Source organism: Xyrauchen texanus, chromosome 32 (genome assembly GCF_025860055.1).
Source record: "Xyrauchen texanus isolate HMW12.3.18 chromosome 32, RBS_HiC_50CHRs, whole genome shotgun sequence".
NCBI classification, from domain to species: domain Eukaryota; kingdom Metazoa; phylum Chordata; class Actinopteri; order Cypriniformes; family Catostomidae; genus Xyrauchen; species Xyrauchen texanus.
In genome coordinates this window covers 40,126,445-40,151,097 of record NC_068307.1, presented here as the reverse complement: position 1 = coordinate 40,151,097, position 24,653 = coordinate 40,126,445, and the positions used below count along the sequence as shown (strand labels likewise).

The 24,653-nt window shown below is 43.3% G+C and overlaps 1 protein-coding gene and 1 long non-coding RNA gene across 3 annotated transcripts; one reads left to right on the top strand and one right to left on the bottom strand.

The window, feature by feature from the left end:
- Positions 1–17,687: 17,687 nt before the first annotated feature.
- LOC127626340 (uncharacterized) lies at positions 17,688–22,148 on the bottom strand. Of its 2 annotated transcripts, none has more exons than XM_052102071.1 (4): positions 20,992–22,148; positions 20,630–20,842; positions 20,231–20,346; positions 17,688–19,312 (listed from the first exon to the last, which is right to left on the bottom strand). In XM_052102071.1, the coding sequence occupies exons 1-3, from the start codon at positions 21,314–21,316 to the stop codon at positions 20,231–20,233; spliced, it is 654 nt and encodes a 217-aa protein (XP_051958031.1). In that variant the 5' UTR covers positions 21,317–22,148; the 3' UTR covers positions 17,688–19,312. The 2 variants fall into 2 exon arrangements, with proteins under 2 accessions (XP_051958031.1, XP_051958032.1); XM_052102072.1 differs by lacking the exon at positions 17,688–19,312 and adding an exon at positions 19,537–19,744.
- Positions 22,149–23,079: 931 nt separating this feature from the next.
- LOC127626346 (uncharacterized) lies at positions 23,080–24,427 on the top strand. Its single transcript, XR_007968440.1, has 3 exons — positions 23,080–23,716; positions 23,882–24,041; positions 24,128–24,427. It is a non-coding gene; the product is annotated as an uncharacterized LOC127626346 (long non-coding RNA).
- The last annotated feature ends 226 nt before the right edge of the window (positions 24,428–24,653 follow it).

Genomic DNA, 24,653 nt, shown 5'->3' with positions numbered 1-24,653 from the left:
TGCTGATAAACAGGTAGTGCACAGAATCATCTTCATAGTTGTTTTAACTGCAAAGCCTGCTATGTGCCCTACCACAGCCTTTTTGAACATGGACAAGCTGGGAAGAAATACAGTGATGTTTTTCTCTGTGTCTTCCGTTTCAGGCTGAACGTCACCGCCTGAAATGCCAGCATATCAGAAGATGCTGCCTCCAGTGTCACTGTGCTATCCGGTGAAGAACTGTTGCCACTAGCTCTGATGGCATGTCTTGCTACCATTCTTTTGTAAGCTGAATAATGTGGGATTGTTGTTAAATCCATTAGCAGATTTGTTCCCACATATCTGCAAATTTTTATTGTATTGTTCAGTTTAAGTCAATTTTTGTGTGTACTTGGAAGCTTTTGTTATTGAACAAATAAATATGTATGATTTTCTTGTGTGCATATGTCAATAAACTTATTTCTAATTATGATTTAAAAGATCAGGGGATTGTTGAAATAATTAAATTCTCACAAGCTGTTATGTACATATTCCAGAAATGAATGCAAATGGATAATTCCATTAAGTAAAGGTAAATTAATTTATGTGTGTATATATATATATATATATATATATATATATATATATATATATATATATATATATATATATATATATATATATATATATATATATATATATATACACACACACATACTGTATATGAACTTGTGTGTATATGTAGCAGGTGTGCATTGAGAACATTTATTTTGTGATTCCACTTGTCATGACCATTTTTGGGTTTTCCTCATTCTTTCCGTCCGCCATGCTGATTTGGGGGAGTGACGCACTTTGCTTCTTCCCAGTCTGCATGAGTATTCACAGCGGTAGGTTACGCAAGTTTATGTGCTGATTTAATAAGGCCGTAATTTGTTTTAACTGATTGTTTCATACGTTATACTTGAGTAATTGTGACTTTAAGTCTCTCTGAATTGGACACATGCATGTTTCATTAATTATTTTCTTTAAGTGTTTTTACGTTACTTCTATTCTTTATCTTTTGCAGCGCGTGTGTGCATTGCTGCCGCACGCTGCTCTAAGTGCTGCACGAGTCCTCATAATCTGTTTTTTACTAGAGGTACATTAATTATTGTTGTATTTTCTTAAAATCTGTTTATGTAAAAGTTTATTGCCCAGTCTGCATGAGTATTCACAGCGCGCGTGTGTGCATAGCTGCCGCACGCTGCTCTAAGTGCTGCACGAGTCCTCATAATCTGTTTGTTACTCCAGATGAAATAAAAGAGGATTAACGAGACGAGTTTTAGCATTCAAGAGTGATTCTTAGTAGACACAACGCAGATAACACACCGCTACAACTGGTGCCGTGATCGTTGCTTCACTCTTCGTGGGACCAGGCCGTTTGCACGCGAGTGGAGGAGTTGCCGGGGTGATTGGCGAATGAGCGCGCCACTGCAACGTGACTGAGTGGATGAGAGGTTCGCCATTTATGTGATGTGAATTGAAAGATCTCTGATTCCAGGAAACTTACGAAGTTTTAAAGGGACTGAAATATTTTGATAATTCAAGTTAATAATATATATATATATATATATATATATATATATATATATATATATATATATATATAATAATCTTTACATATATCGCATCACCTTCCTAAAATAATTGCCTAAGTCATTTTTTGACAAAAATGATTTTTTGCATAAGTCATCTTCTCATGATGCTGGCCACCTTTGGTAAAATCGCCCACATCCTCAGTTGAACAGATCATGCAATTCTACCCCTATAGTATAATGGCCTATGTCAAGTGTGTGACTTAGGCCGTTTTATTTTGCCTAAGTCAAAAGGCAATGAGACAATTTTACAAGTTTTTTAAGATGGCAGGTGCATCAAGAAGATGGAAAAGCTACTCAACCTCTGAAGTTATTTCCATGATTCAGGGTTCACCCCCTACTGGTAAGTGATGAGGTTTACTATAATATAGACTATAAATATTGCATAAAAATATTGTGTTTTTGTCTTTTTATTTAGTCTTTTTAGTCAGCATTTTGACTAATAATAAATGCCTTAGTACGGGAACATGGAAACAAAATGAATCCAAGGAGAAACGTCTCAAAGGAATATCATACAAGAGCAAAAGTGGCAAAGAAATAAGTGCAAAGGCTATGGGTCCTCCCTGCAACTCGAAGTTCTGTCAGCGAGTCTCAACTCGAGACTGCCAAGTCATTACAGAAGAGCAGCGGCAGTGGATATTTCAGAAGATTTGGGCAATGAACACCTGGGAAGAACGTCGGTTATACGTCACCACTTTGGTCACAAAGGTTAACATCAAGCAAAAGAAAGTTGCTGAGGGATCCCGACGCAGTTCATCATTGTCCTACCAACTGAAGCTTCAAGATGGAACGATTCTCAAAGTGTGCAAGGCACTTTTTCATCTACACTTGGTCTCCCTGAAAGAACCATTACAGACTGGCTGAACAAAGACACCCTCGACCATGATGAACAAGCAGCAGTGCCTCCGTCTAAATCTGGACCTATGAGTGGCAAGCATGCAAAGCTTGAAGCTGATGTCAAGGATTTCCTTAATGACTGGTTGAGGGACCTACCCACTGTTGATTCACACTACTGCAGAAGCACAGAGACTTACAAAAACAAGAAGTTCCTTCACCCAGGCACAACCATCTCCCAACTACATCGGGAATATCAACAGGCAGCTGCAACTACTGGAGTGAGGGCCGTTGGAATACGATATTTCACAGATGTATTCCATGAAGAGAACTATTCTGTATTCATTCCGCGAAAAGATCAGTGTGATGTTTGTGTTTCATTCAAGCATGGGAATATCAGTAAGGCCAAATATGATGCACATGTCACCGAGAAAGATGAAGCGAGGCAAGAGAAATTCTCTGACAAGGATTCTGCGAATAATGAGAAGTCAGTTTGGACAATGGACTTGCAAGCTGTGCTGCTGTGTCCAAAAACCCAAGCCAGCAGCCTGTATTACAAAACGAAACTGCAGGTCCATAACTTTACCCTCTTCGACTTGAGATCAAAAGAAGGATACTGCTACATTTGGGACGAATCAGAGGGTGACCTGAGTAGCGAGGTATTTGCACATCTTCAATATCGCCATTTTGAAGGTGTGATCAAAGACCATCCAGAACTCAAAGAGATCATAGTGTGGAGCGACGGTTGCGGTTATCAGAACCGCAATGCAGGTGTGGCGAATGCATTCTCTGAGCTTGCGAGGAAATATGGGGTACTAATAACACAGAAATACCTTGTTGCAGGCCACACACAAATGGAGTGTGACAGCATGCATAGTACTATTGAACGCAAAATAGTTACGGATGTCTTTACACCGAGAGACTACGTCATCATACTCCAGACTGCAAGAATCAACCCATCACCTTACCATGTGAAGGTGCTCAAGCATGATGAGTTCCTGAAAATGAATGGATCTTACTTCACTAGCATCAGACCAGGCAAAAAGGCTGGAGATCCGACTGTGCATGATTTGCGGGCTATTCAGTTTGGCAGTGAAGGCAAGGTCCATTTCAAGCTTTCCTTTTCGGGGGACTCTGTGTGGGAAGAACTGCCACAGAGGGTGCAGTTGCCAAAAGAGCCGATCCTATGGATACGAATGTTTCCATGTGGTCGGCCAATCAAGGAGAGAAAGTTCCAGGACCTCCAGTCAATGAAACACATCATGCCTGTTGAGTGTCATCACTACTTTGATAATTTGCCACATTAATAGGCATCAGGCAAGAACCCAGCAAAGAGCTGGAGGTAGAAGGGAGGAGATGCACATGCCTCCTCAGAATGATGTTTAGTTTGTTTGTTAGTGTTTTATTGTTGACAGAGTTGTACATTTCAAATTGCCTAAGTAACAAAGGCATGTTCAAAAATCTGCCTAAGTCATTTATTCCCGTTACGTTACATAATTGACATGCATTGTTATTAGTATGTCAATTGTCATCTTATGCCATAACCTTTTTGAGTGACATTATCAATAAATATCATATATTCAATTATTGGTTCAGTTTTTTGTGTTTTCTGAGAAAAGTGAAAAAATGACTTAGGCAATTATTTTAGGAAGGTGACGATATTTAAAAAAAAAAGAGAAAAAAAATCAGAAGTGGTATTTTAATTTGAATGTCAGAGACTGATATGGAGAGTTTTCATGGTCAGATGAACATGGGAAGAGGGAGGGGTGTACTGAGGTTCATCCAAGCACATCAGACAGGCGGGCCGATAAAATTAGTCCACTTTCTTCAACCCCTATACACACAAGACATGTTAATGTGCCGACATCCACTGTGTCTCAGTCTTGTGCTGTTTCGGATGATTCTGTGCAATTCTCTGATTTAAACGCTGTACCAGTGAATCTGATAACTGACATAGTGAAACAGATAGGCAGCAGCATTGGCCAGAACATCATTACCTGTCTTGAATCTGGGGGTTTTAGCAAAAACAAGCAAAGTGATTCAACTATTACTATGGGTGATTTGTCAAAAGTCAGCTTAGTTGTTAAGTAAGATGTTAACGAGCCCCCGTTCTTCAGAGGTGATGGGGAAGAGAAAATTTGTGTTGACGAGTGGGTGGAGACAGTAAAAGTGTGCTTGAGAAAACGTGAAGTGCCCTTGAAAGACCAAGCCGATGAAGTACTGACAAAGTTAAAGGGCAAAGCGTGTGATGTAGTGAAGGTTGGACTGAAAAGTAACCCACTGATTGACCTCTGTGATGGTCCAAAGCCAATTTTTGACCTGCTCAAACAACATTGTAGCGATACTGTGTATTCATGCATGCCTTTGGCAGATTTTTACGCCACTTTGCCTTTGAAAAATGAAAAACCATTTGATTACTGGCTGAGGCTGCATAAGGTGATTGACATTGCTGGGGAAGGATTGAGGAGACAAGGAAAAACTCTGGATGACCCTTTGCGTGAGGTCACTGTAATGTTTATTCGGAACTGCCCTGATCCAGAGTTGACTCTAATATTTAAGTGGAAGCCACTGGAGGAATGGACTGCAGCTGATGTGCAGATTAGACTGGATGAGTATGAGAGGGAGAAAAAGCTCCTACAACAACGCAAGTCTAATGTACATGTGAGTGGCATTGCGTGTCATGCCCAGTCGACAGACATTTTGAGTGCTCATGGTCGTGGTATGGAGAAAAATACAGCAGTAGCGTCACCTCAGGATACTGAGCACTGTACTCAGGATCAGTCTTTGAATCGCATGATCAGTCTTTTGGAACGAGTTTTGGACCAGGGTTCTTGCCAGCAGGCAACAAGAGTGAACAGACCTCAACACAAAGTACGGAGTGGTGTGAACAAACAAAATGTTGCATGCGAAGTATGTGGCGATGCAAGTCATGATACTTTTTCACACTGTCGAATAAACCGCTTGTGCTTTAACTGTCATGCCCCTAGCCACAGAGCATCAGCTTGTTCTGCCGGGACCGGCCTCAAACCACAAGTTCAACAGAGCGGTCCCGACTCTGGTCAGTTGGGAAACTAGATGGCCCACATGAGGAGGGGACTAGTGATGGGCCATGCATAATGTCCCCTGGTAATGAGGATATCGATTTGGCATCTGTCTATTCTGAGTTTTGCAGTACTGTTGATGACGAGACAAAAGTGATTTTTCAAAATGTGCAGAGACTTAACGCAAATGATGATCTGTTCTTTACTGATGTTTTGGTACAGGAAGTTGTTTTGCTTCGAGCCATGCTTGACAGTGGGTCTATGGCCTGTACTATAAGTACACAAGCTCTGTCCAAACTCATTGAAGCAAAAGTACTTACCTCAGAAGACATATCTCCAACACTGCTCACACTGATTGGCTGTGGTGGTCAGAAAACGAGCCCACAGGGAGTGTGTGACGTACAGATGAAAGTTGTCGACTGCTCCTCTGTACCTGCTTTAATTGTTGATGGGCAAAGTGCTGACCTAATTTTAGGAAGTAATGTCATAAAACATCTCATTCATGACATGAAAATATCAAATGATTTCTGGAGTAGAGTATCTGACTCACAGGGCATATATTCTGATACTGGAGCTTTGATTCAACTTTTGTGCAATGTTGAGACATGGAAAGGGACGGAGTCACCTAATAAAGTAGGAACTGTAAAGCTGAAACATGCTGTCACTCTGGAGCCCATGAAAGAACATATAGTGTGGGGGAAGTTAGTTAGTGATAAAATCCTCTCTGCAGGTAGTACAATTATTGTGGAGCCCAGCACAGCGCGCACTGCACCAAGAAATGTGTTGGTGGGCAGGATAGTGGTGTCATTATGGGGGGATGGTAGTACACCAGTTAAAGTTAGCAACCCATCGAACAAACCTGTCTGTCTAAAACGCAACTGTAAGCTGGCTGATGTGTACACCTGCATGCTCTTGAAGACTTTGATGTTGACTGTCTTGGCATGTCTTATCAACAGACGAAAGATTTGCAGTGTAATGAATTGGAGACTGAAAGCCAGACAAAATGCAGTACTAAGCAGTGTGAGACCGAGAGTCAACACTACACGCCACATGGTCTGGCTGGCTCAACCCTGTCTAGCCTGGGACTGAATGATGTTGATATAAGCTCTAATTCTTTGTCACCTTACTGGAGAGCGAGGTTGGCTGAACTGTTGATCAAGTATGAGTCGATATTTTCGCGTCATGGACTGGATTGTGGTAGGGGCAAAGGCTTTGTTCACAGAATCTGTCTAAGTGATACTAAACCGTTCAGGCTTCCTTACAGAAGATTGTCACCGTCGCACTATGAGAAGCTGCGAGAGGCCTTGGACGACATGGAGGAGCGTGACATAATCAGAAAGTCAATGAGTGATTATGCATCTCCTTTGGTGTTAGTCTGGAAAAGGAATGGTGATCTGAGACTGTGCACAGACTTTCGCTGGCTGAATGCGCGGACCGTCAAAGATGCACATCCTCTTCCGCATCAAGCGGATGCACTTGCGGCTCTAGGTGGTAACGCATTCTTTTCCACAATGGACTTAACATCAGGTTATTATAATGTAGAAGTGCACGAGAGTGACAGAAAATTCACTGCATTTACTACTACTTTTGGTCTTTATGAATATAATAGGCTTCCGCAGGGCTTATGCAATAGTCCTGCGACATTCATGAGGATGAACATAGTTGGCGATCAGAACTTCATGAGCATGTTGTGCTATCTCGATGATATCCTCGTTTTTGCTCCTGATGAACAGCTTGCTTTGGAACGACTAGAGATAGTATTCCACAGACTTCGAACTCACAATCTAAAGCTGTCTCAGAAGAAGTGTCATTTCATGAAGCCTTCAGTTAAGTTTCTTGGCCACTTTGTGAGTAGTGAAGGCGTGACTACGGATCCTGAAAAGGTCAAAGCTATTGTTGACATCACAGAACAGGATCTTATGGAAGATGGCACTGACATTCCATCACAAACAAAAGTGAGGTCATTCCTGGGGATGGTAGTTTTCTACCAGCAATATATCGAAGGCTGTTCTCGCATTGGTAGACCCCTCTTTACATTAACATCAGGCGTGAGGAAACCGAGGCACACCAAAGGACAGAAACGTGTGACGGCAGGCAGAAAACTTACCTCTTCTGACTGGACTCAGGAATGTCGAGATGCCTTTAGTTCGCTGAAACAGGCTTTACTCGAAAGAGTCACTTTGGCACACCCAGATTTTAGTAAACCTTTCTTGCTGTCTGTCGATGCGTCCAGTAATGGGCTTGGTGCAGTCCTTTCTCAGGTGGTGGCCGATGGAGAGGTTGCTCGCCCCATAGCCTTTGCTAGCAAGTCACTTAATTATGCCCAATCAAAATTTCCAGCTCATAGGGTAGAGTTTTTTTGCTCTCAAATGGGCAATCTGTGACAAATTTAGTCACTGGCTCAAGGGTCAGCAGTTCTCCGTATGGACAGACAACAACCCACTGACCTACATTCTTACAAAACCCAAGTTGGATGCTTGCGAGCAAAGATGGTTCGCAAAGCTCGCACTGTATAATTTCAACATCAAATACATTCCTGGGGCTAAGAATGTAGTTGCCGAGGCCCTCAGCCGTGAACTGTTTGTGCGACCCAGTGTGTTCCACCTACTTACCAGAGTGACCTATGGTGCTCTCTTGGAGGAATCTCGGGCTGTGAATACAGAGAATGTCCAAGATGTGTTCCGCTGGTCGTGTCATCCTTTTGAGAAGCAAGCACAAGACAAGCCCTGTTCAGATATTGAATTGAATAATGCTGCTTTATCAAGGCAGTCTGGTATTTCTCAGGAGGAAATTTCTGCCTTTCTGCACTGCAGTAGACGACAGGAAAATCATGTTCAGCCATATGCTTACCTGCTTCCAAAGTTACTTGAGGCAATCATTCCATCTCGGTTGTCTGACGATCCGGCAATGTCAAAACAGGAGCTGACAGATTTACAACATGCTGATCCTGACCTGAACAGAGTGCTTTTCTTTGTGGAGCGCAAACGTAGGCCGTCTAGGAGAGAGAGGAACAAGGAATCACCTAGTGTTCTTCGTTTTTTGAGAAACTGGAACAAACTGTCAATAAGAACAGGTTTATTATATCGAGTCTCCAAAGATGTCATCACAAGGAGAAAGACTTTTCAGTTTATTGTACCTGCTGCTCTCCGTGATGTAGTCCTCAAGGGAGTACATGATGAAGCTGGACACAAGGGACAACACAGAACTCTCTACTTAACCAGACGTCGGTTCTATTGGCAAGGGTTGGCAAGGGTTGGAAAGGGATGTAAAAGAGTATGTGAGATGCTGCAGAAGATGTGTTGTCAGCAAGTCGCCAGAGCCTGAGGCCAGAGCTCTGCTTCAAAGTGTCAAAACATTGAGACCTCTTGAGCTGGTTTGTGTGGAGTTTAGGTCAACTGAAGACTCGTCCAATAAGTCTCTGGATGTATTAGTTTTGACAGACCATTTTACTAAGCTGGCACAGGCTTACCTTTGTCCTAATCAATCCGCGAAGGTAGTTGCAAAGCTTTTTCTGTGTTTACGGCTTTCCTGAGTGGATACGTTCAGATCAGGGAGCCAATTTCGAAAGCAGCCTGATTTCTCAAATGCTTCAGCTTGCTGGTGTTCAGAAATCTCATACGACTCCCTACCTCCCAATGGGAAACGGGACTGTTGAGAGATTCAACCGAACATTGGGTAACATGATTCGTGCCTTACCACCTAAATCAAAGCACAGATGGCCCCAAATGTTGAAGTCTCTCACTTTTTGCTATAATGCAACAATACATGAGACTACCAGTTTCCCTCCATTCCAGTTAATGTTTGGTAGAACTCCCAGGTTGCCCGTCGGCATGATGTTTGACTCTGTGCTGCTTGATGACCAGGTGGTCGACTATAACCAGTATGTGCAGTCTTTCCGAGATGATCTTGCACAAGCGATGAAAGTGGCCCACGGTTCAGCTTCAAAACAACAACAGAGGCAAGCAAATCTCTACAACAAGAAGCAGAAAGGTGCTCCGGTGAACATCGGTGATAGAGTGCTGCTGGCCAATAAGGGCGAGCGTGGCAGGAGGAAGAACGCTGATAGATGGGAGAGTCACATTTACATAGTGAAAGGAATGAATAATGAGGTCCATACATTCCATATACAAAATTGTGTGACTGGAACTGAGAAAGTTGTTCATAGAAATCTCATCATGCCGGTGAACTTCTTACCTCTTCAGAATGAGATTTCAGAAGATAATTCTTCCGAGAATGTTGCCTTGAGTGGGTCAAGTTTGTCTGTGAGTGAAAATGCAGAATTGAGACTGCCTGTCAATGAACCAGATGAGAGAACTGTGGCGTGGGTGTCAGAACTCCCAGTTTCTGAAGTTGATCTTTCGGAGTCTGATTCTCTCCAGTTGATTCCAGATGAAAGGTTTACCACCCTTTCTGCTCCTCATACTACAAGCTTCAATGGTCAGACGGAAGGCAGATCTTTGACATGCGAACCTGATGTTGATAGGAGTATTAATCAGGCTGATGCAGATGTATATACTGATACTGTAGCCACTGACCATGTACTGCAGTGTTCAGGAGCGCCTTCAACTCAGGGCGGGTCATTAACTGTCAAAACCAGATGTGGAAGGGTGGTTAAACCAGTCATTAGACTTATCCAGAATATGCACCAGAAGGTTATATCTGGGTTGTAGTTTTTTGTTTTTTTTGTTTCTCCTGTTCATAGAGGTATCATATCTGAGAATGATTAAATAGTATGATTAAAATGTGCATATCTGTGAGTTGTAGTATCTTGAAGGTAGGGGATTTACGAGTAATCTAAAAAGTAGATAAGATTGTATGAAATGCTGTGCAAAACTGACTACTAGATGTATGTAATATGTAACAGGCATGTTATTCCTTTGAGTGTTTGGAGGCTTTGCAACCCTCTTACATTACTAATTCGGATGAGAATAGTCTTACGACTGGAGTTTAGTGTGTCACTTGATTTACAGTATTATCTCTTGGTACTATGGAACGGATATTGTTTCTCTTACTGTTTCTCATATTATGTGGTTGTATGTACCTGTTTTGTTTTGGGTGACTTTGTAGCATTTTGATGAGTTATGTTTGTGTTCTTTTGTTTTGTCATGTGCAAGTGGAAGTCAGCAGGGTGGAATGTAGCAGGTGTGCATTGAGAACATTTATTTTGTCATTCCACTTGTCATGACCATTTTTGGGTTTCCCTCATTCTTTCCGTCCGCCATGCTGATTTGGGGGAGTGACGCACTTTGCTTCTTCCCAGTCTGCATAATTATTCACAGTGGTAGGTCACGCAAGTTTATGTGCTTATTTAATAAGGCCGTAATTTGTTTTAACTGATTGTTTCATACGTTATACTTGAGCAATTGTGACTTTAAGTCTCTCTGAAATGGACACATGCATGTTTCATTAATTATTTTCTTTAAGTGTTTTTACGTTACTTTTATTCTTTATCTTTTGCAGCGCGTGTGTGCATTGCTGCCGCACCCTGCTCTAAGTGCTGCACGAGTCCTCATAATCTGTTTGTTACTCCAGATGAAATAAAAGAGGATTGACGAGACGAGTTTCAGCATTCAAGAGTGATTCTTAGTAGACACAACGCAGATAACACACCGCTACAACTACTAAGTTTTTATATTTGATTCTTCTGGATTTATTCTGAAGAGGTACTGTCTAGTTACAATATCAACACAAAGCTAGTCGTTTTTATTAACAACTTCAAAATTTGTTGATGTGCATGCCAAAAAATTAGTTAACATTTACTATATAATCTAGTCAAAAATGGTTAAAGGTGGGGTATGTGATTTTCTTTTTTGACCATTTTTTCAAAATAACTTGAAATCCTATTCCTAACCCACTTACTGGCTGTAAATTAGAAGCACTGAAATGAAAATTAAGCAATTTAATCATCTGTGGAACGGGCAGGACTCGAAAAACTCCAGCCAATCATTTTCAAGACCATCTAGAATCATTGGACAGAAAATGTGTCAATCAAACGGTCGTACCATGCCCCCTCCCCCACCACCCTGGCGGCGTGTCCCGTTCGTGCGCATACTCAAAGCTCATGACCCAGTAACAGGAAGCGATTGTATTTATGTATGGAGAATAGAGCTTTTATAGTGCTAGTGGGGTTGTTCCACATTTCTATGAATCCTGTTTTGAATAGAAGACCGCTGTACAGACGCCAGGGCTGGCGATGTTCTTTTTTTTTTACAGTTATGAGAAAATCAGCTCTACGCCTTTCAAGAGTGGTATGCGACCCCCTCCTCCTGCTGTGTCAACAATTTGCTCTGAAAAATTGTCTGACAGGTGAATGCACTGTTTGACTAGTGAGTCTAGAACACTGCTAGAACACTGCGCATCTGAGTTTTCGCTCGTGCATGATTGCGCGTCCATGTTTTTCGAATGGGTGGAGTCAGGGCCAGCGTTGGAGGAGAGAAGGTAGGACCTTAGAGTTGTGTATTTTCAAAATCTGCCGGCCGTTTTGCAAATCACATACCCCACCTTTAATAATGTTGGCAAATTATGCAGCTGTATAATTTGTCAACATTATGAACAATGAGCATCAACAGATTTAAACTATGAAGGCAGAGAAACATTGCATCCTGTAACAATCTGCAGATGGATAACTTTGCTTTAAAAAGGGGTATTAATACACTTTGGTGTTGTATTTTTACTGTTGATTATTAAAGATTATGATCGTTATGCCCACTCTACATGGGGATAACGACTAATGTGTGCTTAATATGTACATAGTCATAAATTACAACCTGTGGGCACTTTAGCCGCATCCGAGTGTTGTTTCGCGGTTAAACGCTGCACATGCCGCAATGCCCTCTGTCGGTAGAATAGTAAGATGGCCGCCAGAGCACTTCCGGTAGCTTCACCTACTGCTGGCAGTTTAGAATTCTATGAGCAATCCAGTTATATATATATATATATATATATATATATATATATATATATATATATAGATCAGTGGTTATTAGTCATTTTATACACCGTTATTCTCTTTTCTTCGAACCAGAACAAAGAAACTACAAAGTTCCGTGTCTGTGACATATATATTATGCGCAAGTTTGTTGTCATGACAACGACAAAGAACACACTTGTATTTACCTCCGTTATAAGTTAGGCTGAAAGCCGCCTTCAGCGCTCATGAAAAGAGCACAAAAATAGAACTGAACTATCTGATGAAACTCAGACACTCTATGGAATAAAGTTCCAGTTAAACTAAGACTCCACGAAAGGAGTTTGACATTTGAAATTTTATGAAGAAATCTCTTTGCAGTGAGGTAAGGAAAAGATATGAGCGATGTTCATCTATCTCTTTCTGAATGGCCGTAATTAATAGCTAATTTGATGACATTGCGATGGTCCAGTGCATTCAACTATTTTGAACTGTCTGTGATTAATCATTGAAAGTAAATGTTCATATTTTTTTGTCTGCTTGCTGAGCGAATTTAAAAATAACTTGTGTAATGTGCATCATTTTCCGAGTGTAATTTTGAATGGGAGTGTAAATGTTTTATCGCTAAAGATTTGTAGTAAATCTAGTTTAACTTCATTGAAAGACCTTGTTGTTTATCCAGAATCTGTCACCAAATCCTCTCTGATCAAATTTCATTGTTTAAACATCCGCAGTTAACTTGCCGCATAAATATATATTAATCTCGCCCTGAACGAGTTGAAAGTACAAGCGCCACTCCGTAAAATGATCACATGGGTTGTCTGTAACTTGCATTGCTGGAAATTTGCTCTTTAAAATAACTAGTGACATTAACACGCTGCAAACTGATTACTGTTTATTTGTGCATTGTGGAACGCGCCAACGTTATGCACCGATTAAATCCCAGATAGCAATTTAAATCTGGCCCAGTTGTGGCCCACATCTTCCACATTCTTCTGGCCCACATACCGCATGGAATGACGGCGATGACTCAACCTGATTGTGGCTGCTAGAAGTCAGTCACACTAATACACTCACACTAACTGGCTTGCCGCACACGGGCCAGATCTGACCCACACACAGCAAGCCACAACTCACACTAAAACCGGTTTGTTGCACACGGGCCAGATCTGGCCCACACACTGCAAGCCACAACTCACACTACAACCAGCTTGCCACACACGGGCCAGATCTGGCCCACACACAGCAAGCCACAACTCACTCTATAACCGGCTTGATGTGTGTGGGCCAGATATGGCCCATATGACCTTTGCCGCTGCCAGAACTGAGCCATATGTGCCATAGTTGGCCCAGATGAGGCCCGGATATGTATGCTATCTGGGAACTGTTTTCATTAGAGTTGAACCAAGAAAAATAACTGGTGTTGGTTGCTATGACAACGAAAGTTCACGGGATGTCCTAAAGAGACTCTTCAGAGGCAACTTACCGCGTATGCCGATGCCATATTGTAAACACAGTACAGCTAAGCTATTAGAAAAACACTGTTAAAGCTTATAGCATAACACAGCACCGCTACACTAACAAGTTGGCAATCTTTCATTGAAAGTCTATAATAACCCTAGCAACAAAAGCTAGCGATTAGCATCCAGTAGCTTGTAACAGTTAAATACAGATTGTTTGTGAACAAACTTTAAGCAATTTAACCCTTTACCTCAAACTTTAAACTTCTCTATCTCATGCATTTTATTCAAAATTTCTCCCTCTCCATAATCTCATAACACAAATTACTGTCTATGACAATGCGGGCAAAGAATGAGGATCTAAGTGCAGCTTTAATGTAAACAAAAGATGAACAAAGTAACACAGAATATAACAAAATGCAGGAAACCAGGCACAGAACATGACAAAACATGCAAAAACTGACAAAGGAAATGGGGAAAACAAGGGCTTAAATACACAAGGGAAAAACAAGGAACACCTGGGGACACAATCAGGGAGAATCAATCAAAGAATAAAACTACAAGGACTACAAAACTAACACAGGAAACAGGAAACTAAACAAGAATTTCAACAGGGAATATGTAACACTCAATAAACAAAGGAGTTGAAGTGAATTTAAGCTGAGTTTGGAGAGCTGATTAAAATGGAACTTTTCCTTATTTCAAATTATCAATTTCTTATCTAAGCTGAAATACCTGATAATAACCTGAAACAGTGTACATTTACAGAAAACTTACAGCTGCCTCTTATTCTTGTTCCCCTTCTGTCGCTCTGTCCACGTTGTGTCAGAGAAGCGACACTAGGGGTCTCTCTTGAGCGCCGATATTCACCTCTGAACTATGAAATAAGGCCAATGAGAGTTGGCAACCAGTATTTACATGTCCCGCCCCCGGACATACGTTTACATTTTACATTTATGCATCTGGCAGATGGGTATTTAAGCGGCGCAAATACAGGAGTTCATTCAGAAAATTTCTTCGGAGCCGATGGTCATGTCTGCAACTGCTGCGTGCACACACCGAGTTCTTGCTATCCGTCTGCTGCATGCTGTTGGATTCTACGGCGCACAACAGCGGCTTTCTCCTTTTTGTACGGCTGTGCACTTCCTGCCCCTGAGCGCTTCGACAGTGCAGATAATAAATATCTCTTACAAGTTCTTTTTTCTTCATAAAAGAGTGATTTTATTTAAAAGAGTAATTTCCTCTAAAAGAGCAAAAACACCAAGGCACTGCCAAGGCACTGCAAAACATGCACGGGAGTGGCCCTGATCCCGACACGCTGCAGGAACTGCGCTCAGCGACCAACCTCGCCCTAAGAGCAACGAAGGTCCGCAACAAAGCTTGCCCGGCAGAGAGTGGAGGCTCCATCCCCAGTCGGTCCTGCTAATTTGGGACAGGTTCGGCAAGGCCCAGGTAGACCTGTTTGCCTCCCAGGAAACCTCCCACTGCCCGCTCTGGTATGCCCTCACAGAGGCTCCCCTCGGGACAGATGCTCTGGCGCACAGCTGGCCTGCGGGCTGCGCAAGTACGCTTTTCCCCCAGTGAGCCTTCTTGCACAGGTGCTATGCAAGGTCACGGAGGACGAGGAGCAAGTCACTCTGGTGGCCCCCTACTAGCCCACCCGGACGTGGTTCTCAGATCTCACGCTCCTCACGACAGCCCCTCCCTGGCGAATTCCCCTGAGGAAGGATCTTCTTTCTCAGGGACGGGGCACGCTCTGGCATCTGCACCCAGACCTCTGGAACCTCCACGTCTGGCCCCTGGACGGGACGCAGAAGAGCTAGCCGGCCTACCACCGGCCGTCATAGACACTATCAACCAAGCCAGAGCCCCTTCGACCAGGCATCTTTACGCCCTAAAGTGGCGTCTGTTTGCAGACTGGTGTTCTTCCCGAGCCGAAGACCCACAGAAGTGCACGGTTAGGTCAGTGCTCGTGTTTCTACAGGAGAGGCTAGAGAGGAGGCTGTCCCCCTCCACCCTCAAGGTGTATGCCGCCGCTATTGCGGCCCATCATGACACGGTAGACTGCAAGTTTCTTGGTAAGCACGACTTAATTGTCAGGTTCCTAAAAGGTGCCTGGAGGTTGACTCCCTCCCGGCCTAACCTGCACCCCTCCTGGGATCTCTCGGTTGTCCTCACGGGACTCCAGAGACCCCCCTTTGAGCAGTAAGACTCAGTTGGACTCAGGGCCCTCTCTTTCAAGTCTGCCCTGCTGATCGCGCTCGCCTCCATCAAGAGGGTCGGAGACCTGCAAACGTTCTCTGTTAGCGACTCTTGCCTGGAGTTCGGTCCGGCAGACACTTTCGTGATCTTAAGGCTGCGACTGGGCTATGTGCCCAAGGTTCCTACCACACCCTTCAGGGATCAGGTAGTGAACCTGCAAGAGCTGCCCCGAGAGGCAGACCCAGCCCTTTCACTGCGGTGTCCAGTACGTGCTTTATGTATCTATCTGGACCACTAGACGCTCTGAGCAGCTCTTCGTCTGCTTTGGGGGACAGCAGAAAGGGAACGCTGTCTCCAAGCAGAGACTCGCCCACTGGGTTGTCGACGCCATTTCCTTGGCTTATCACACCCAGGCCGTGCCCCCCCCTTTGTGGGTCTGAGCTCACTCCACTAGGAGTGTTGCGTCCTCGTGGGCACTGGCTAGGGGCACCGCCTTAGCAGACATCTGTAGAGCAGCGGGCTGGGCAACACCTAACACTTGCGAGATTCTATAATCTCCGAGTTGAGTCAGTATCGTCCCGTGTTTTCTCAGGTCCGAGCCCGTAGAACTCGGTAGCATGCTGACAATCTGAAAGGGTGAACCGCTTGCGCCTAGCGCCCTTTCCCCCTAACCAAGGGAAAACAGTTTTTGGGCAGCTGGTTGACTCCTCCCTAGCCCTCGCGGGTCCGCAGTTCAGCGGAGGAACTCGCCGACCCAAACCACTGCGGGTATCGCAAGCTACCCTGTACTGGTATAGGTGCTCCACAGGTAAGGCCTCCTGTTCGGATTCCCCCTGTGTGTAATGCCACGGTACTGTCCCCTCACGAGCTGACTCCCGTGTCTCCCTTAGGCAGTTACAGCTGCCTCGGTCACCGTGCTGTATGCTTCCCCCCTCTACGAGGCTGGATCTACCACCGCACCAACTTTTCCACATAGGTCCTAAGTTAGGCCATCTGATGTATTTGCCACTAAAATTTGCCTCCCCTCCCGGATAGGTGTGGCCTCCGCAGGGTCTTCTCCGCCCTGAATGAGGGCTAAGACCCCCTTCCCTCAATGCATGTAAGGGCCCCGGCCGTAGTTGCTCTATGCGAGAAACATAGAGAGAAAAGAGGCCCAGCCAGGCCCAGCCTTGTTCCCCCCTCCAGGGTAACGATAAGGAGTCTGATGGCTTAAATGGGGTATTGGGGAAGGGTACGTGCAGCCTGATACAGTTGGTCGTTCTGCACGTAAGAATACCTGCTCGCTCCTGTATCAGCTGTTCACGTACACGGCTCATGGCACTTTTTAAGTGGACCCCTAGTGTCGCTTCTCTGACACAACGTGGAGAGAGTGACAGAAGGGGAACATCTAGGTTAACGTCCCCTGATGGAGGGAATGAGATGTTGTGTCTCCCCTGCCACGTCGCTGAGCCGAGCCACTGTTGTGGCCGGACCATTTCCGGCTCCTCAGAAAAATCCTGAATGAACTCCCGTATTTGCGCCTTTTAAATACCCGTATGTCCGGGGGCGGGACATGCAAATACTGGTTGCCAACTCTCATTGGCCTTTTTTCATAGTTCAGAGGTGAATATCGGCGCTCAAGAGAGACCCCTAGTGTCACTTCTCTGACACAACGTCTCGTTCCCTCCATCAGGGAACGGAGGTTACATACGTAACCTAGACGTTATTATCTGCAACCCATTAATTTACAGATTATTTTAATTACTTATTGGCTGTTTTCGTTTTATTTCACTTGTGTGTTGGGCACTGAGTGATTCTGTTCTATGTGTACGGGCCCCCCACTTTGGCTATAAATAACTCCTGACAATAGAGAAATAAAACATTTCCCCATTGTGGAATTTTTAAATTGATAAAATCCCTCCAATAAAATTCTGGTATACGATCAATGAACACCAAGCCTCAGTCAGGATCCCTATTAAGCATAACGACAGAGTATTTATTGGTGGATTTTGTTCATTTAGTATTTGTTTATTTTCCATTACATTTTTGAATCTCTGTCTGCCTCTAACTTTTCTTGTCCCTACTGTTTACAGCCTAGAGACAAAGCATGTTGAACCACAGATAATTCTGGTTAAAATATTTGTCATCAATAAGAGTCATCTTGAAATGTCAAATCATTAATCAACGTTTTGGAGTTGTAAAAGTGATGTAATATCCAGCAATAACATCATGTGCATCCCCATGAAGTAAACATGGATCCCAAGCTTTGGGTCATTGCCTTACATTTACATTTATTCATTTGGCAGACGCTTTTATCCAAAGCGACTTACAAAAGAGGAGGAACATCAGCGAATCATCTTAGGGAGACAGTGGTACAAAAAGTGCCATATTAAAAAGTTTCACTATCATCATAATAGTATACAAAACAGATTTAAGTGCAACAAGAAATGTAAATATTTTTTTTTTTTTTTTATTTATTTTTTTTTTTTTTTTTGTGACCGGTTAAGTGCTTTTGGAAAAGATGTGTTTTTAGCCGTTTTTTGAAGATAGAGAGTGAGTTAGCTTCCCAGATTGAGTTGGGAAGGTCATTCCACCACCGTGGTATGATGAAACTGAAAGTCCGGGAAAGTGTTTTGGTGCCTCTTTGTTTTGGTACGACAAGGCGACGTTCCTTAGCCGACCGCAGGCTTCTGGTGGGAACGTAGCTCTGCATACATTTTTTTAGGTATGCTGGAGCAGACCCAGTGACTGCTTTAAATGCCAGGATCAGGGCCTTGAATTTAATACGTGCATGAACCGGCAGCCAGTGGAGAGAGACAAAGAGTGGTGTAATATGTGCTCTCTTAGGTTCATTAATGACCAGACGTGCTGCTGCATTCTGGATCATTTGGAGAGGTCTAATAGCACATGCAGGAAGGCCTGCAATGAGAGCATTACAGTAGTCCAGTTAGTTATGACAAGGGACTGAACGAGCAGTTGTGTGGCATGTACAGAGAGGAAGGGTCTTACCTTCCTGATATTGTAGAGTGTAAATCTACATGATCTTGCAGTTTTTGAAATGTGGTCTGTGAAATTTAGCTCATCATCAATGGTTACCCCTAGATTTCTGACCGTTTTGGAAGGCGAAACTGTAGTTGGACCCAGCTGCACGGTGATGTTGTGTTCAACAGCCGGTTTGGCTGGAAAGACAAGGAGTTCGGTCTTGGCAGGGTTGAGTTGAAGGTGGTGTTCCTTCATCCAGGCTGAGATGTCTGCCAGACAGGCAGCGATTCGAGCGGTCACTGTGGTGTCGTTGGGCTGGAAAGACAAGTAGAGTTGCGTGTCATCAGCGTAGCAGTGGTAAGAGAAACCATGTGACTGGATGATGGATCCCAGTGATGTTGTGTATATGGAGAAGAGAAGTGGCCCAAGCACTGATCCCTGAGGTACCCCAGTAAGTAACTGGTGTGGCTTGGATACTTCCCCTCTCCATGCTACCTCAAAGGACCTTTCTGAGAGATAAGAGTTGAACCAGTCAAGCACAGTTCCAGTGATACCCAGTTTAGAGAGCGTGGAGAGAAGGATCTGATGGTTGACTGTATCAAAGGCAGCAGAAAGGTCCAGCAGAATCAGAATGGATGATCTGGATTCAGCTTTCGCCTGTCTCAGCGACTCGATGACAGACAGCAGGGCAGTCTCAGTGGAGTGTCCACTTTTGAAGCCTGACTGATTGTCATCCAGCAGCTTGTTCTGTGAGAGATAGGCGGAGATCTGATTGAAAACTGCCCTTTCAAGTGTTTTTGCCATGAATGGGATGAGAGAGACTGGTCTGTAGTGTTCTATCTGTGTGGGGTTAAGTGCAGGTTTTTTCAGCAGTGGGGTTACTCGAGCCTGCTTAAATGTAGTGGGGAAAGTGCCTGCAAGAAGGGATGTGTTAATTATGTGTGTAAGTGCCGGTAGGATGGACGGAGAGATGGCCTGGAGAAGGTGTGATTGAATGGGGTCAAGGGAGACCTCAGTGTCAGTTAAAGGAGAGAACATAGGGAAAGAAGGGTTGCATACTTGAGCCAGGTGTTTGACAGGGTGTGGTGCTGTGAATGTATTGCTGATGGCTGTAACCTTATAAGTAAAACAAGCTACGAGTGTCTGTGGTGCTGTTGATCTTGGTCTGGTAATATGAAGTTTTTGCAGTTTTAACATTATTTGAAAAAGTTGCAAGCAGAAGCTGATATTTACCTAGATCAGCTGGATCTTTAGATTTCCGCCATCTCCTCTCAGCTGCCCTGAGATCAGTCCGATGTTTACGAAGGACGTCAGACAGCCAGGGGCTGGGTGGTGTAGTCCGTGCTGGTCTAGAGGAGAGAGGACAGATGTTGTCTAGACAGGTTGTTAAAGTAGAGCTAAGTGTGTCTGTGGCAGTGTTTACATCAAGCATGGAAAATAAATTTATTGTGGGAAGAGAGGCAGAGACATCAGTGGAAAGGCGAAAGGGTGAGAGGGAACGGAGGTTACGGCGAAAGGAAACCAAAGGTGGGGTCGGTTTTACAATGGATGGGAGAATCATGTTGAATTGAACAAAGTAGTGATCAGAGACATGTAAAGGTGTAACAAGAATATTAGAGGTGGTACAGTTACGTGTAAAAATGAGGTCCAGCTGGTTGCCTGGCCTGTGAGTTGCTGTGGTGTGTAGTCTTTCCAAGTCAAATGAGGCCAGAAGAGTATTCAGTTCAATGGCCTGGGGTTTGTTTTGGTGTATGTTGAAATCACCAAGAACCACAAGTGGCCTGCCATCCTCTGGCAAGGAGGACAGCAGGACATCCAATTCCTCAAGAAAGCTTGTCAGCTGACCTGGGGGGCGATAGATGACAACAACATGTAATTTTGTGGGTTGCATTGTAGTAATGGCATGGAATTCAAAAGATGTATTGTTATATAGTGAAGCCTGTGGTGAAAAAGTCCAGTTATTATGAATGAGCAAACCTGTTCCCCCACCCTACCAGTATGTCGAGGGGTGTGGGAGAAGGAGAAGTTGTTGGAGAGAGCAGCAGGTGTTGCTGTATCCTCAGGATGTTTCCATGTCTCTGTCAGTGCCAGGATGCTGAGGGTGGACTGCATGGCGAAAGCTAGAATGAAGGCAGCTTTGTTCACAGCAGACTGGCAGTTCCAGTGTCCCACTGAGAACGAGAGTGGAGCAGGTGTTGAAGTGCAAAGCGGCCGTAGGTTGTGTGGGTTGCGTTTTGTCTTGCATCTGTATCTTGTGAATGGTCTACAACAGATAACAGGGATGTGCTTGAAGGCATGTGTTATTAGTGAACTAGACATGTTAGTATGTATGTATAAGTAAAATAATAAAAGAGATAGAACAGAAAAATACTTAAGTGCTTTGGTGAGTGGAGCATTGTCAGTGTCCTTGCTCGGTGGACTCGCACAGGTAGACTCGCAGGTCTTTACCCAAGTAGGTCTTCACACGAGGAGGGCTTCACACGAGGGCCACCACTTCCGCTGCCGCTTCCGCGTCAGCATTAAGTCCAATAAATAACCACTTTTACGAGCCGTTCAGTGGAAAAAAGCAGCCACGCCTTAATGCTACTTATCACAACAAAGCTAGTCACGTGGTCACCCGAAACCGAAACTCAGGGTTGCGCGGGAACAAACGCAACTTCTGTACAGCGCAAATAAATTATGCTGCACTTTAGCAATAAATAATACTCTAAAACAAGTGAAGCACTGTTTGCAGACACTAAAACGACGACATTTTTACACACACACAGGATAACCAACCCGAAGTCTAAGCAAATCTAGCAACGAATCCTACGTGACAAGTTTAAACAATAAAAATCAGCGAATACTATGGGACAAGTCAACACAAATATAGCGCACACACACCAAACACACGTCTAAGCGACCCACGTTCAAGACAGTAAACAAACAGCACCTGATCTAGCAATGAATACCACTATAACAATGTTAAAAACTATTAAATAAACACACTTACATACAACTGCAGACTCCTGTAGATAGATCGCTTCTCCTGCCTTAATTTAGCAGAGAGTATACAGGCCGGGAACACAAAGTCAATATTACTGGTCTAGTGCTGGGGTAACAGGTTCTAAATTGGCATAGTCAGGAGAGAGACTGTATGCCCAATAAAACAGAGCCCAATTACTGTAAAGGTCATGACTCACTACTCTAGCTCCCAGTCCTATACCCAATATTAGAATCCAGCATTAGGGGAGACCGGAGATGGTTGGGTTTTTTTTTAATTGGGTGCCGTCTCAAAATTGTGACATCTGAATGAAAATTGTGACAACAGAGTTGGGAACCAATTATATTTTGATATAAGAATTTGGAAGCCTTAATTTTAAAGTCTTACATCATTTCAGAAAATAGTGAGAGTGGAATTGATTAGTACACATAAATATGTTTATGTAAAATGATTTAACGTGATATACATCTCTATTTAAATGTCTATAAGTTAGAACTGTCAAAGTTAACGCATGCAATTAATTAAAAAAGTTTAACACATTAAATGTTCATAATCGCAATTAACACATGTACCGTTAATAAGACCGCAGTTATAGGCTTGTTACTTTAATAGCCCGATGTTCCTGGGGACTCGGCTAAGGTTATTCATGATTAATGTAACTCAAATGAAAACAGTTATTGTAGGCAGGTAAGTTTCCCTAGCTGGTCCCCTCTGTGTAAAATGCGTTCTTATTCAAGTTTTCAACTCAGTCATTCGTTTAAGATGCAATCTTGTGTTATAAGTATTAGGCTATCATGATTATACAGTGAGCAAGCTATATAAATAAGTATTTAATATAATAAGTGTAGAGCAACAACCGAGGGTGTAAGGTAAAGGCTGAATATTGTAGATTTATTACAATATGTTGCATGTTTGAATTAAAATACCTGTGGATATGCAGGAGCACACACTCTACAAAGGCCTGACTGGAGATTTGCCTGATCTATCCGGTCCTTCAGGTGAGTAGGGATATAACAATAGCACATTTCACTGTACAGTATGATATATCAACCAAAATCTGTATACCAATATTTCATTTTCTTTTTCCTCCCTTTTACAAACAAATATTCTGCTTCAAAGAAAAAAAATGAAATTGATGTTATCATAAGGGTTCTTCATTATGAACTTGTATGCCATGCATAACATACTGTGGATAGAAATTACAGGGAAAGTTACTGGTATGATAATTGTGGTTATATTATATTACTATTATATTTAGTGTATTGCTAATCAATATATTGTTACTTCCCAGATGACAGCGGCTCGCTTCAAGAGCAGGTGAAGCAAGTTGGGACAACGTTGAAGACATTTGCTCGCACTGGGCAATCGGGTACAACTTGCAAACAACACCTGTGGTTGTTGGTTTAATTCCCACTGGGGCCACCTGTACATGTAGTAGACCTAGATATAAATGTCATAGTTTAGTATTTGAAGGTCCAGGACTGACAACTTTATTCTTTTATTCTGGGAACCCCTGTAGGTGCAGATCAAACCCTAGTGCTGCGACGTCTTGGGAGTTTGGCGATGTTGTGCGTAGCATGGACGACAAAATGCTATGCTGCAACGTTTCAGTGCCAATGTGTCTGTTGGAGAGTTATCCCTGACAGGGGATCTGTTACTCCCCCCTAGACACCCAGGAACATTTGGCATTGCTTGACAACAGTTTGAGGCAGGATAAAGAGCTCCAGCAACGATTTGTAAGTGTGCCGATTTCGTTTATAACGGTATAGGGTAATCTAAAAAGTACAATTAAGATCGTACACTGCATATTCTACAGTCTGAATCCACAGCCTGTCACATTTAAAATTTATGAGAAGCTTCAGAGAAATGTAATTTGTAACATGTTTTTTTTGTATTTTCAGCTTCGGTTTTTGGCAATCAAATGTGGGAGGGACCTAAAGACAACCGTGTGGCGAATGCTTCAGAGTATCTTCTCTAATCACCTTTCCATCAATACAACCTGGACTGGTGTACGGGATAAAGCATGCTTTAGAGACATGTTCCTGAAGACCATTGTTCAAAGTAAGTTGGATATTTTTTTTATATTTAAGTAGATGTGTATGACCTTATGCCATTCAAATGGAATGACAGATCTTTATTTTCTACAGGAGCCATCCGGAAGAACCCGGCAACACAGGATGCCACTGATGAGGCGATCCAGGTTAACGTTACGCGTTACCTGAAAGGAGCATCTGAACATGAAGGTGGAAAAAGGTGCCGCACAGCTGAGGGACCCACAGCCGACCCCTTAAACCTAGGCTGACTACTGACACCCCAGCATCACTGACAACTGGAACCCTTTCTTTATCCTGCAGTCAGTAACATCAAGACCCCTAAAAAAGCCTGCTAAAAGTGTCAGACTACACTCACCCAATCCACACTGTTCACTGTGGAAATTGCTCTTTTTTTTTTTTCTCGTGACCCTGCTTTGAGGGCAGCTCCTTGGATGAATATGGGATGGTTTGTCGTTTTATACAGGCATACGAGGAATCACTGAAGATATGCCAATTTGCACTGCCTCATTCTGGAGGTCGGGAAAACCGGTGATTCTTAGCCCAGAAGTCCCCAACCTCTCCAGACATTCTGATTGGCTGTGTTCTCTACAGCCAGATTTTCTGCTGTTAATTATATTTA